The following is a 13,236-nucleotide window of genomic DNA, read 5'->3' as shown; positions in this document are numbered from 1 at the left end:
GGACCTGAGATTTATATTTTTAAGAATCCAAAGGATGCTACCTTTCTTCTTTAGGTCATAGTTTAAAATCATTACAGTATAAATATTTTCCAGTTCAGATTCCATGCTTTCTTTTCATACCTGGCTTTCCTCTGACTAGATGCCTGCCAAGAATGTTTTTTGTCAGAGCAGTGTGGGTAGCGTTGCTCAGAGTACTGCATTTGGAGACCTCTTCTAAGACAGGTATCCTAACCTCTACTCAAGGGAAAATTTTCATTTTTCTTTGTTTGATCTGTCTTTTCTTGAGGCCGAGGTCTTTATCACACTCTGCTTGATTTTTCACAGCTCCTAATTTGCTGAACAGGAAATATACATGGGATCAACAAATAATGCTGCACAGATAGATGTGTGGTAGGGAGACCATGCTAGAGTCGTGGCTTAGGAGCCATTATAGCTGAATTGTGTCCTCCGCAAAATTCTCATGTTGAAGTCCTAAACCCTAGAATCTTAGAATATGTTTATACTTGGTGATAGGTCTTTCTAAAGGCAATTACACTTAGATCATTAGGGTAGTCTCTAAACCACTATGATTGGTGTCTTTATAAGAAGAACAAAGTTCTGAGGGGAGACACAGACAAATGAACCATGTGCAAGTCAAGGAGGCCTCAGAAGAGACCAACCACCTTCTTTTGAGAAAACATATTTCTATTGTTGAACCTACCTGATATATCATGTTATGTCAGGCCTACCAAACTAATGCAGGATCAAATCATTCACATTTACTAAACTGTAGCAATTAAATGTTCTCTTTTAAGCTGGAATTCCATAGACTTCTCTAAGCATCAACAATAACTCTGGTCCTCTAACTTGGGAGCAGCTGGGACATGGAAAACAGAAGGGCCATACAAAGCTTGAAGGCTTCCAACTTGGTCTTATCTCTGAAGCCAAGTAGGATGGGGCCTGGTTAGAAGTGGGATGGGAGAACACAGGTAGAACTGACAAAATCACTTGTTCCAGTGTAGACTGACAATGAAGTTAGTGGGAATAAAAAGCAAAGATTACCATTGCGGGTGGAAGCATGGGGAAGTACAGGAGTTGAAGGGCAGGCAGAGAGAATATTCTAATAGCCTGGGAAGTGAGGTGGGCAGAGAGGCACAAATCTCAACCTGAAATACGAGGTTTAAAAGAGGTGGGGGAAAGGTAGAAAATTGAGTTTGGAGTAGGCCAGCCTGGGGGAAATGAAGTTCTAGATGTAAAACTGCAGCAGGATTCATTAAACATAAACCACCGCTGGGCAGGAGCAGAAATATGATAACGGTGGAAGGATCAGCGACCCCAGAGTCCCGAAGCCCAGTCCTTGGAATCTTCAAGGTGTTTGGAGAAAGGAGGCTGAAGAAACCACCCAATAAACAGCAGAATCATGGTGTGGAAAGATGCCAAATGCAACGCAAGGCGGCCCTAGTGCTTTGTTCCTGGGGTTTTGTTCTTCCTGTTGTTTGTTTTTTGTTTGTTTTGAGACTGAGCCTGGAACCCGCTATGTAGACCAGGCTAGCTTTGGTATCACAGAGATCTGCCTGCTTCTGCCTTCTAAGTACTCTGACTGAAGGCACGTGCCACCATGCCCATTTAGTTCCTGGTTTTAAAATGAAAAGAAGGCTTCTTTGATCATCCTGGAAACTTCAGTTCTGGCTGGATTTTACCACTTTGCACCATCCCACGAGAGTGTCTCAGCCTTTCTTTCTCTTTCTGCGCTTTGGTAAATGGAGGCAGAGTGGCAACCAGGGCCCAACCGCTGTCTGGAGGTCAGGCAGCGACATCCCCAGGTTCCATTCCCAGAGGAGCTGGCGGGCCTACCACGCCCTGTTTTGGCGAGCCTTGCACCCGAAAGGAATGTGGGCGCCCGCCTCGGCTCCGGCTGCCCTTGGAACGCGGGCCTGGGCGCTGGGCGAGGCGAGGCGAGGGGAGGCGGGCCGAGGGGGCGGGCGCGCTGGGCGGGCGGTGGACCCGGGGAACGAAGGAACATGGCTCCTACAGCCGGCAGCGTGGGGGGCTGCGCCGCTCTGGGACGCTCCGGGCGCCAGTGACCGCGATGGTGAACTCCAGCCGCGTGCAGCCGCAGCAGCCCGGGGACGCCAGGCGCTCGCCAGCGCCGCGAGCCCCGGGCCCGGGCCGGCTGCTGGCGGGAGGCGCCGGCCTGGCAGTCCGGGGCGGTCTCCGCGAGCAGCGGGGCCTGGAGATCGAGATGGAGCGCATCCGGCAGGCCACCTCGCGGGATCCCCCGGCCGGGGCTTCGGCCTCCCCCTCGCCTCCGCTCTCGTCTTGCTCCCGCCAGGCGTGGAGCCGCGATAACCCGGGCTTTGAGGCGGAGGAGGACGACGACGAAGAGGAGGTGGAAGGGGAAGAAGGAGGAATGGTGGTGGAGATGGACGTAGAGTGGCGCCCGGGCAGCCGGAGGTCGGCCTCCTCCTCGGCTGTGAGCGCCGCGGGCGCCCGCGGCCGGGGGCTGGGGAGCTACCACGGCGCGGGCCACCCGAGCGGGAGGCGGCGCCGGCGAGAGGACCAGGGCCCGCCGGGTCCCAGCCCGGCCGGCGGCGGGGACCCGCTGCATCGCCGCCTCCCGCTGGACGGGCAGCATCCCCGAGTGGCCTGGGCCGAGAGGCTGGTTCGCGGGCTGCGAGGTAAGAGCTGGACCCTCCGCAGTCGGTGTTCGAACTCCTGCCTGGGCAGCCCGAACCCTCACCCGCAGCGTAGCCCGCTGCCTTGCGCCCCACCGCGCATCCCCTCCGCGTCCCCGCCTTCCTTCGGAGCTTCCCCACTTCCACTAATTCTGATCTATTTCCGGTACCCAACATGGAATTCTACTGCGCCCTTTTTGGTGCGAATTTGTTGGGTGCCTCCCTCTTTAGGATATATTAGCACTTTCTTTTCTACTTTTGAAGATAAGAGAGAACCGTTTTAGGGCATATCCGGGGCTTGTGGATGAAGAAAAGTGAATATTCCCTATCACAATTGATTCTCTAGTACACTGCATGTTTCCTAAATCACAGAAAGAGAAAGAAAAGTTTGTAGTAGCTCCTTGCTTTTCATCTGGCCTCGATGCTCTATGCCCCATTAACCATCTCTAGAAAAGGTAATTACAGTGATCCAAGTTTCGAGTGGTTGCCGTTAGATTGTGGTTGGTGTTTTGGTGATTTTGTGTACGGTTGGTTGTGGGAGGAGCTGTGGACCTGAATAGAATATAGTAATGTTTATGAAGATTTTGGACCATTTCTAATTCTAGACACATTTTTTTAAAGGATTGCAAAGGAAAGGTTATTTCTGTATTTTGGGGGGTTTTGTTTTGGTAAAGATTGGAAGTATGTTTTAAAATAATGTTCTCTGTCATTCCAACTATTGCTGTTCCAGGTACATTTGGTTAATGTGTCAGTTCGGTGCATGCAACTCCAAAAGGCAGGAGAGGACACAGATTTTCCAATAGTAAATGATACCCTGTTTTCACAGAGTTTTGTCACCTGAGACATCCTTGGGAAAGTTTCGTTGACTCTTACCCATCAAATTATTTTCATCTCCACTTTTAAGATTTTTCCATTCCCCATTCTTTTGAAATTCTCTGTGCCTTCCCTTTCTCACAGTTTACAGTCCTGCACAAAACCAATCCAGATGTAGCAGGTGATTAAGCATGTCAGGCTTACATTCTGCTATTTGATCTTGAGCTAACTATTTAATGGTTCAGATCCTTAAATGTTGCATCTTTTAGGAAAGGAATATTCGTGTAGTCCTTGATTTTTTGGAAAAATTAAATAAGGAGACATGTGATACAGGTTACAGAAAATCCTTGCTGTGTTACGAGTGTTACACAAATATTATAAATGATAAAAGTCCACTTTGATGCTACTTTTCTTGCGTCCTTATACTGTCTAGTTTGATTCAGGACATTGTAAAAAAAAACTCTGTCGAGGTAACCTGAGTCTTCGAAGAGATTAGTAAAACACTAATGCTTTCTTAATGTCCAAAACCATATTAAAACAAAGCCTACATTATTTTAAATTACATAAGATGTGCCTTTAAAAAAAGTGAGCGACAAGTTTCCTATAAGCTGTAAATCATGGAAAGTCACATGATTTTTAAATCACCGTGAGCATTTGATAAGGCACTTAATCTTGTTTGACTAAACTCAATAGTAGGATGCCATGAAATGTGTACTTTTATACTGGGGTACATGCAAGTTTATTTTATGGAAATAAATAAGACTATCTGTAGAGCTTTGTGGAGGTTCTGGGAGAATGGGGCAGCAGAGAAAGTCCAGAAACATTAAGTCTTCTCAGGCTCTCTGCATCTCTTTATCTGTTTCCTTAACAATAGCCTTTGTAGATTTTTGTTTAAAAGTGATGGTATCCAAATCAAAGGTATAATTCGTGGGAGAGCAGATTTGGGAAACTTTAATTATAGAGACTTTTTAAAGTTTCATTTTACTGCTTTCTGTTATGAAGAAATATATTTGCCATTCATGTTGCTCATTAAATAAGCAACATTTATGAAACATTTAGCACGTGATATGAAAATAGCATTCTACTATCAACTATAAAAGAAAACAGTAGCATGTCACTATTTTGGACAGAACCTAGAAATATAAAGTAATTAATGGTGAATGAGTTATAATTTTTTTTTTCCTTTCTTGGGACACCAGCAACGGAAATCTGGCATGTACTAATGTAGACTGTACCCTAGGATCAGAACAAAGGAGTAATTTTTGCAATGTTCAAAGAGAGCAGGGATTTCTGAAGGGAGATTACTGAAATGTGGAGTGGTCAGGAACTTCCATGGAGTTTTCCCACCTCTGTGACTTGATATAACTCACCAGACTTTCCAGGCCTCAGCTCCTCATTTATAAAATGAAAGAGTTGAGCTTAATCTCCAAGGTCCTTTCCAACTCCAGCTTACTCTGGCTGTTGTTTCATGGCATGAATAGCAGATGGACAGGAAATGGTGTGTCCTGGTCATCCGACAGTAGACAGACTTCTCTTCTGAGCAGCAGTAGGATAGTCAGGAAAGAACTGAGGCCTGTTCATTACATCTAGTGGAGAAATTAAGAAGCAGTTGAAGGCTTCTGAGCTAGAACAGAGCATGCTGACAGGGAATAGGAGTCTGTAGCGTGGTGTCCTGGATAGCTGGCTGTCTGAGGTATACACTGCAGCAGGGAGCCACCAGCCAGGCAGGTGTGATATGAACAGGTTGTCAGTGAAGAGGTACAGAAAACCTGGACCAGAGGAAGCAAAGGATAGCTGACTGATTTGATGTGCCCCAGGCATTATCTTAGAAATGACCCCATCACGTATTCATGCTTCATTGGCAAATCCTTAATCATATGACCAAAATACAGTATATCCCCATGTCCAGAAAGGGGAAATGGATTTTTGTTGGCAGAGCAATCTCTGTCACATATTATTAAGGCTGAAATGAAGTAATCAGTTTGCTCTTATTTTTCCTGAGATAATCAGACCTTTTCACTGAAATGTGCTGTTTGATAAGTGGTCATCATCATTTTGTCTCACCATATTTAACTTGCATTTCTCCTACCTTCCTTTTTGATGTCTACAGAGGCACATACTCAGTTATTGGAAAGGTTACTGAGGCTTGTGACCAGTATGAGCTTTTCAATAGTCGATGGTACCACACAGTAGTGCAGTGATTGATTCATTTGTCCTGCTTTGAAGCTTGAGAACTCGGTCTTACTTCATCACCACCAGCACAGCATTATCCTAAGAGAAAGTTTTCAATTAGAAGTAGGGGACGTTTTGCCTCTTATGGAATATTCATCCATGTCTGAACACATTTTAGGTTTTCACAATCCCCAGGTGGGAGGAACGATGCCCCTGGCATATACTGGGTGTAAGGCAAGGATGCTACTAATATCTTATCGTGTACAGGACAGCCTCTTCCACTACAGTACATTTTCCAACCCAAAAAATCAGGAGTGTAGAGAGAAACCTTGCCCTAAGGATTAAATAAGACTGCATTGCTCACTGTGTCCAGCACTGTTGAAGCCTTTACTTTGAACATAATTTTATTTTTTCCTTAAGCTGTCCCCTGCAAGGTAAGATCTATTACCACCACCATCTTACTGGTGAGGAAACTTAAATGACTTGCCCAGGGTAACAAGTATTCAATGTTGGGATCAGGGCTTAATACAAGCATCAGAGTCCAATGCTGTTTTAGCCTACCATGCCAAATACCTGTAGTGCCCAGGCCTAACTTGGCCAGCCAATTTTAATATTCTCCTACTTTATAAATATTGATTCACCTGGCCATTCATGATTAATCATATCAGCATGGTCTGTGTATCCAAATTTCTCATTTATCTAGATTTGGGGAGTCTACTGTCTTATTTTTTAAAATTGCACTAAAGTATATGTAATGAAATTTGCTGTTTTAACTACTGTAACTATATAATAATGGTATTAAATACATATATAACAGTGTGGCTTTACTTAACTCAGTTATTTTTAGAACTTTTTCATCATCCCAAATAAACCCACTGCATAAGTGAGGTCAGTATTTGGCCCTTTGTGTCTGGCTTATTTCTCTTAGCATGCTCTCAAGCTTCCTCTGTGCAACAGCATGCACCGAAACTACATTCCTTTAGATGACTGGATTGTAGTCTATTGTAAGTATACACTATATCTTCTTTATCTTTCCTTAGTTGATGGACATGTTTTTGTTGTTTTCATCTTGGTTCTTTGAGACAGGATCTCACAATGCAAGCTGCCTTGAAACTTTCCATCCTCCTGCCTCATTCCTCCAGGGGTAGGTGCTAGGATGGCAGATGTAATAACACCACAGTCAACAAAGTAAGCATGTCAATATAGAAAACTCTCCAAAGGCAAGTCCTGGCCAGGAGCTGACTTCCCTGAAACCAGACTTGGTGCTTGCAGCCCGTCTATTGAGTGTGGCGTCCCTATCACCCCCTCACCCTGGCACCTGTGGTACTCTTCCTCCAGCATCCACTCCCAGGTCTTCCTCGCTACCTTCCCAGGCAATCCTATGCAGAACCCTGCTCAGAGCTACAGCTGTGAGCTGATGGCCAAGCCCTCCCAGACGGCCAGACTCAGATGCCCATTCTCTTGAGTGTTCACTTTTCCCTTCTACAACAGTTTCTACTCTAGACATTCCTTTCCCGGTAACCTCCATGGGAACCATAGTCATGGTTTATAAGAGATAGAGGACTGTCAATCTCCTTTTACTAACAGATGTCATTATGGTCCATAATCTCATGGAGGATGGGGATATGTTATGTAATGCATGTGGGAACCACATAGGCCAGTTCTAATTCTCCAGAGCCTGGTGGTACCCAAGAGTAGCCATGTACTAGGTGGTACTTGGTCGTACCTAGTACTGTCACTGAAGGCTGTAATCTAATTTGGCTCAGACTGTAGTCAGAAGACTCCCAGCCTCCAAAGATGTCTGAGGCAGGAAACAGGCTCCCCAGGTCACAGCAGCATTAACCAGGATCCTCAAGGGCTGATCATGGCTTCCAGCCCAAGCGCAAAAGAAAAATACCCCACACAATCCAATGAGAAAGGGGTCCTTTGCCTTTTTTTTCCTCATTTTTTTGTTTGCCCTTCACACACGGCTACTGAAACTTTCCCTTGGGCTGGGCAGATAGTTCAATTGAACAAGGACCTGAGTTTAATCCCTAGAACCCATATTTAAAAAGCCAGGTGTGGTGGCATGTGCTTGTAATCCCATCACTGAGGAAGCCAAAAGAGGTGGATCTGGCCAGTTAGCCTAGACTACTTGGCAAGTTCTAGACCAGTGAGAGACCCTGTGTCAAAAACAAAGGTGGACAGTACCTGAGCAGCGACACTGAGGTTGTCCTCTGGCCTCCACATGTATGCACACACCCACACATGAACATAAAAAGAGACTTTCCCTTAATTTTTTAAAATTATTGAGAATTTCATACATGCATAGAAGGTGGTTTGATCAATCCCAACTTCATTCTGTGACTTCTTTTCCTGTGCACCAAAATTTTGAACAAACTAGATTTTTTTTTTTTTTTTCATTGCTGTGGAGATTCTTGAAAGAGAGCATCTCTACCCTTTAGAGTTTGTTAGGTTTGATAAAGTTACGATAACAGAATTCATGTAGCCTTCAGAGTTTAGTAGGGGACACAGATGAAAGTAAGTAATTACAGTACCAGGTCTTGGGTTTTGGAGGAACTCAAGGAAGAGTTAATGCCAGTTCTTCCTGAGGAAGTCAGTGAAGGATTCCAGACAAAGTCAAACATGAGCATTTTAAAGACAGGGTGGGATTCAGGCAGCGAAAAATAGCAGGAATAAGACCCAAGCAAACCCAAATCCCACATTAGGGAATTGGCATATTTTCCTGGAGGCATTTAGAGCTACAGAAGCTTCAGACAAGGCTAAATATATCAGTCAGGCTGAAGACTGTAGAGCACAGAGTGAGGGGATAGACAGGAGAGGACTGAGCAAGACAAAGGGTGAACAGGACCTCAGCTAGGCATATGGGCTAGGATGGAAGAGGCAGAGTTACAGAATCAGGCTCAGAGTGGTGCTACATGCCTGTATCCTGGGCACTCAGGAGGCAGAGGGAGAGGAATCATTGCAAGTTCAAGGCCAGCCTGAGCTACGTAGTAAGACAAAGACAAAGAATTGAAGGGTAAGGAGAGGGCCTACTTTGAGATGAAGTCCAAGTTTCTGTTTTGATTCCATTTGCTTGAACAGGAAGAAGTTTCTAGAGGAATACAAACAAGTCTTTTTGGGCATGTGGATTTTAGCCATCTGTGCAGTGTGCACCTCATGTTACTCTTAGCCTGCCAGCTCATAAACCTGGGAAGTGGTTGATACAGGACAGTCATTTTTCCTATTTGTGGTTACAGCCATTTTTCCCCTTTCAGAATGCAAGAGGTCCCTGTCTCCTAAAATAGACTTAATACACAGCCAGTGGGAAAATGGAATGACATTTTTAAAGCCTGTGAATATTTAAGGAGGTAGGTAGGGTAATTCAGAAAAAGTAAATACATAATAGTATATACAAATAGGACAAGGAGGAGTGTTTCTTTTCATTTGAAATGTCTCATTCAAAGGCTAGAATTAAATAGTCATAGTCCATTGTAAGTTTATCTTGAAAAAAATCTGACATAAGTTTTTGTTTCTTTTTTTTTTCTATTTAAAGGTCAAAGAATGCCATTTGTATGAAATTGTGTCTATTCCCTAGTCCATGGTTATCCACTAATCATTGGAAGAATAAAATCACTAACAAATAGGACACACAGAAGTCTTTCTTGATGGAAAAGAAACTAATAGTCTCTATATGTATATTTTAGGCCTGCCCCCCAAAAGAAATCTACCCAAAGATATTTGTGGTTTCATCCAAGGCTACTGAGCCTAATCCTTGGCTGCTGCTGTATTATCCTGACTTGTAATTTTCCATGTCATCTAAATTTGTAATAATTTTCTAATATGATTGAGTTTCAATGAGCAAACATTATGCTTGCTGCATTTCTTCTGAGTGAGTCATTCCCTGACAACTACCAGATCTTGGCAGCAGCAAACCTGGTCATAAGTTATGCTCTCCTTTTAGAGTGGTGAAATCGATGATGTGTAACACAGTCTCTTTGAATTCCGACACTGGTATTTTAAGGAAATTTGGAACAAAGGAAGAAAAGGAAATCGAACAGTCGAATTGAATGGTAGAACTATTATATTTTTGTAAAACCTAAAAATTATATAAACACTGATAATGAAATCATTTATTCTTCAAAATGAAAGAATTAATACTACTTTTTCCCTTTTCTATGTGGTGGTTAATGACTTAAGTATGTTCTGAGTTTCGGTTATTAAAGGAAGTAAGGTTTGTAGAAAAGAGTGAGAGACATCATGTGGAGCCAGGTTGGTGGCTGGTGTTTGTTAACAGCCAACCCAGTCTGACTGAAAGGATTGAGAAATTAGTCTGTTTTTGGAAGATACTAAGGTTCTTCCAGGGAGCCAGCAATGTGACTTGACCACACTGTTCATTAACAGGGGTTTGGACGGCCACCACGTCTGTCTGCTGACTGAATCCAAAACTGTGGTAACTCTCCAGCAAGCCTGTAGAGGCTTATGTCATCTTCACATCACCAGCCCAACACTTTTTCCATCTGCTGAAATACAGAGTGTGGTTGCTGATCTTACTTTTTCCCCAAAGAGAGACAGAGAAGCAGGATGAGCTGTTTAATTTAAAAACCATATTCATTGGCACTTTAAAAATCTGTGAAGCGTAAACAGGCTAGTGCAGACAGTCGTGATTATGTTTCTTATAGGACAAAGATGAGCTCAGAGCAGCTTCTCTGCCACTGTGCAAAGAGCTTTACAGAGGTTTCCAAATTTAAAAGTTGCAATAACCAGGACTTTTCAGTGTGCACCCATGATGTAGCAGCGTAGTCACACCCACCTGCTTAAATAGGAAGAAGTTTCTAGAGGAGTAAAAACAAGTCTTCTTTTTGGGCATGTGGATCTTAGCCATCTGTGCAGTGTGCACCTTATGTTACTCTTAGCCTGCCAGCTCATAAACGTGGGAAGTGGTTGCTACACGACAGTCACTTTTCCTATTTGTAGTTACAGCCATTTTTCCCCTTTTAGAATGCAAAAAGGTCCCTTTCTCCTAAAATAGACTCTTGCCTTCATTTCCTGTCCTTCTAAAATTTTAAACATATTTGCTAATGGTCCTGAAAGTTAGGAAAGTGATTGCATCATTGCTGTGGATTTTGTACTTGGGGAGGGTGGAACCTGATGTGTACTGAAATTAAGGGTTGTCCTGCTAAATCAGTTTCTCAGTTATACTCTGCATACATTTTTTCATTTGTATATAAATATTCATATTTATACATGAGAACTGGTTATATTGTTTATTTCATGGGTTTTTTTTTCTTTGTGCCATTCATGAAATTTCTTAAGATTTTTTTTTTTCTTATTTTAAAGGTCTCTGGGGAACGAGACTCATGGAGGAGAGCAGCACTAACCGAGAGAAATACCTTAAGAGTGTTTTACGGGAACTGGTCACATACCTGCTTTTTCTCATAGTCTTGTGCATCTGTGAGTAGACTCTTTCCTTCACTAATGGAAATTTTAAAAATGTTCAGCCTGTCAAAATCATAATTAAGGAAGTGGTATGTACCGGATGGTCCAGTGGTGCACACCAGAGGGTCACGGCAGTAGTTTTTTCCGGTGTTGTTTTCATTTTCAGTTTAGAATTTGATAAAGTTACCTTCTGACCTCTGGTAAATGTTAATTTAAAATCAACATTATCTGGCTGCCTCATTGTCAGTTGTGACTGTTTTCACTGTGAGAGGCCCTAGCAAATGTGCCATGTACAGAGAACCCAAGTGAAAGTGTTTTGACATTAGATTTCAGAGCAATAAATATTATGAGATCAGGGAACACAAAGTCAGCGTAAAAAGTGTTTTTGGTAGAATCAGTGTCCATGTTTAACTCTCAGGAGCAATGCTACCTAACACTGCTATTATTGGCATGTGTGTGCAAAAGTCCCTCCTCTTTTGGATTTGGACAAATTGTATCAATGCTTTATTCAAATGTATTTCTTCCAAATCTTTGATAATTACTGGACTTTACAGAAAATCTATGCAGACCTGAGTCTGTGTTCCTCCTCACTTCCTTTGGTGTGTTTATACGCCCTCTGGTGAGGGAGGGAAAGGAAGCCTGAACCAGGAAACAGCCTCAGAAACACTTTGCCTTCAAGTCCAGAAAAGTTGCAGGTGAATGATTTATCTCAAGTCCAGGCATGCTGAAGTATGATTTAAAATTTGTTTTAATTTTAAAAGTTTATTTTTATTTATTATTATTATTTTCTTTCCTTCTACTTTTATGTGGTTTCTGGGGATTGAACTCAGGTTGTCAGGCTTGCATAGCAAGCACCTTTACCCACTGAGCCATCTCACTGGCCCTGAAGCATGGATTTTTGTTGTTTTCTTTAAGGAAGCAGATTTATATTCCCCAGGCCTTTTTTCCCAAGCTTCTCTAAGAAGAAATTTCATTCTTTGGTATATACTTAGAAATACTTAACAAATAGCAATCTCATCGGAAAGAGTCCTCTTTTATGCCCGTGGAGAGAATCAGAATTTAATCAATAGTCTAAGAATGCTGTTCCTACTATGTTATGACTCATCATGTTGAATTTAATTGTCTAAAGCTTCCTTGAAGACATTTAAAAAATCATTAGATTTATTAAAAATAAAAAGATTTCTAAGTTGTATAGCAATCTCATCGGAAAGAGTCCTCTTTTATGCCCGTGGAGAGAATCAGAATTTAATCAATAGTCTAAGAATGCTGTTCCTACTATGTTATGACTCATCATGTTGAATTTAATTGTCTAAAGCTTCCTTGAAGACATTTAAAAAATCATTAGATTTATTAAAAATAAAAAGATTTCTAAGTTGACTATCCTCAGGCCTCTTGGGGTAAGTCCACAGCGCAGCTCTCCGCGCTGGGACTCCCTAAGCCACATTCCCCCTTCCATCCAACCCCCCCCCCCGATATTATGAGATATAAAATGTATTTATCAAATCTGTAATCATTATGCCAAAAAAATCTGAATTACTGTAATATTTTGCATATTGTTAAAACTGTAACTTTAATTGTAAAAAAAAATAAAAAAAATGAAGGTATGCAGTTCTGAGAAACCATTTCAACAACTGTTGAAAAAGTAACGTAAGAAAGTCAAGCTGACTAAAATAAACCTCAAAAGGTCAGACCAAAGAGATGTGGATAGACCTCTGACATACCTGCACACTCCACAGTGAACTCAGCCTCCTGAAAATAGAATTACCCAGGAACCGCTTTGCTACACAAGTGGTTATGTTTCCCTTAGTTTATGCACCAATTTGAGTTATGGTCTATATTTTATCGCCAAAGTTGACACACAGCTAGTGAAGCTAGGCTGTCGTTTAGCATGTTAGAAGAAAGTAAAAAACTGAGTATCTTGGAATAAGGGACAGCCCATAGTTACTAATACAGTCACCTCATAAGATTCCTTCTTTTCCACTTTTCCTTCAGCCCCAGCTTCACGTGTGTGTGGGTGTCTCTGAGGTGTAGATAGAATGTTGGCAGATGGCAAGACATGAAGCATTCGAGGAGGATTAGGATGCCATGACATGGAGATGTAAACTGTCTTTGTCAGGCCTTCCTCTGTGAGTCAAACGTGGCCTGGATGCTATCTGACTCTTGATGTCACAAGCGTTAT

General features: G+C 42.6%; 1 protein-coding gene and 1 non-coding gene across 2 annotated transcripts in view; one reads left to right on the top strand and one right to left on the bottom strand.

The window, feature by feature from the left end:
* Window positions 1-1,949: 1,949 nt before the first annotated feature.
* Window positions 1,950-13,236, top strand: part of Pkd2 (polycystin 2, transient receptor potential cation channel) — a 50,901-nt gene continuing 39,614 nt past the window's right edge. The window contains exons 1-2 of the mRNA XM_008830178.3: window positions 1,950-2,657; window positions 10,959-11,072. Of these exons, the coding sequence (XP_008828400.1) occupies window positions 2,069-2,657; window positions 10,959-11,072 (703 nt within the window). The 5' untranslated portion in view covers window positions 1,950-2,068. The remainder of the gene's footprint in view (window positions 2,658-10,958; window positions 11,073-13,236) is intronic.
* On the bottom strand, window positions 7,435-7,563 carry LOC115069784. The gene has a single exon (XR_003849022.1).

Source organism: Nannospalax galili, unplaced genomic scaffold, assembly GCF_000622305.1.
Source record: "Nannospalax galili isolate Female #2095 unplaced genomic scaffold, S.galili_v1.0 scaffold1791, whole genome shotgun sequence".
Taxonomy (NCBI): Eukaryota; Metazoa; Chordata; class Mammalia; order Rodentia; family Spalacidae; genus Nannospalax; species Nannospalax galili.
This window is presented reverse-complemented; position numbering and strand designations above follow the sequence as displayed.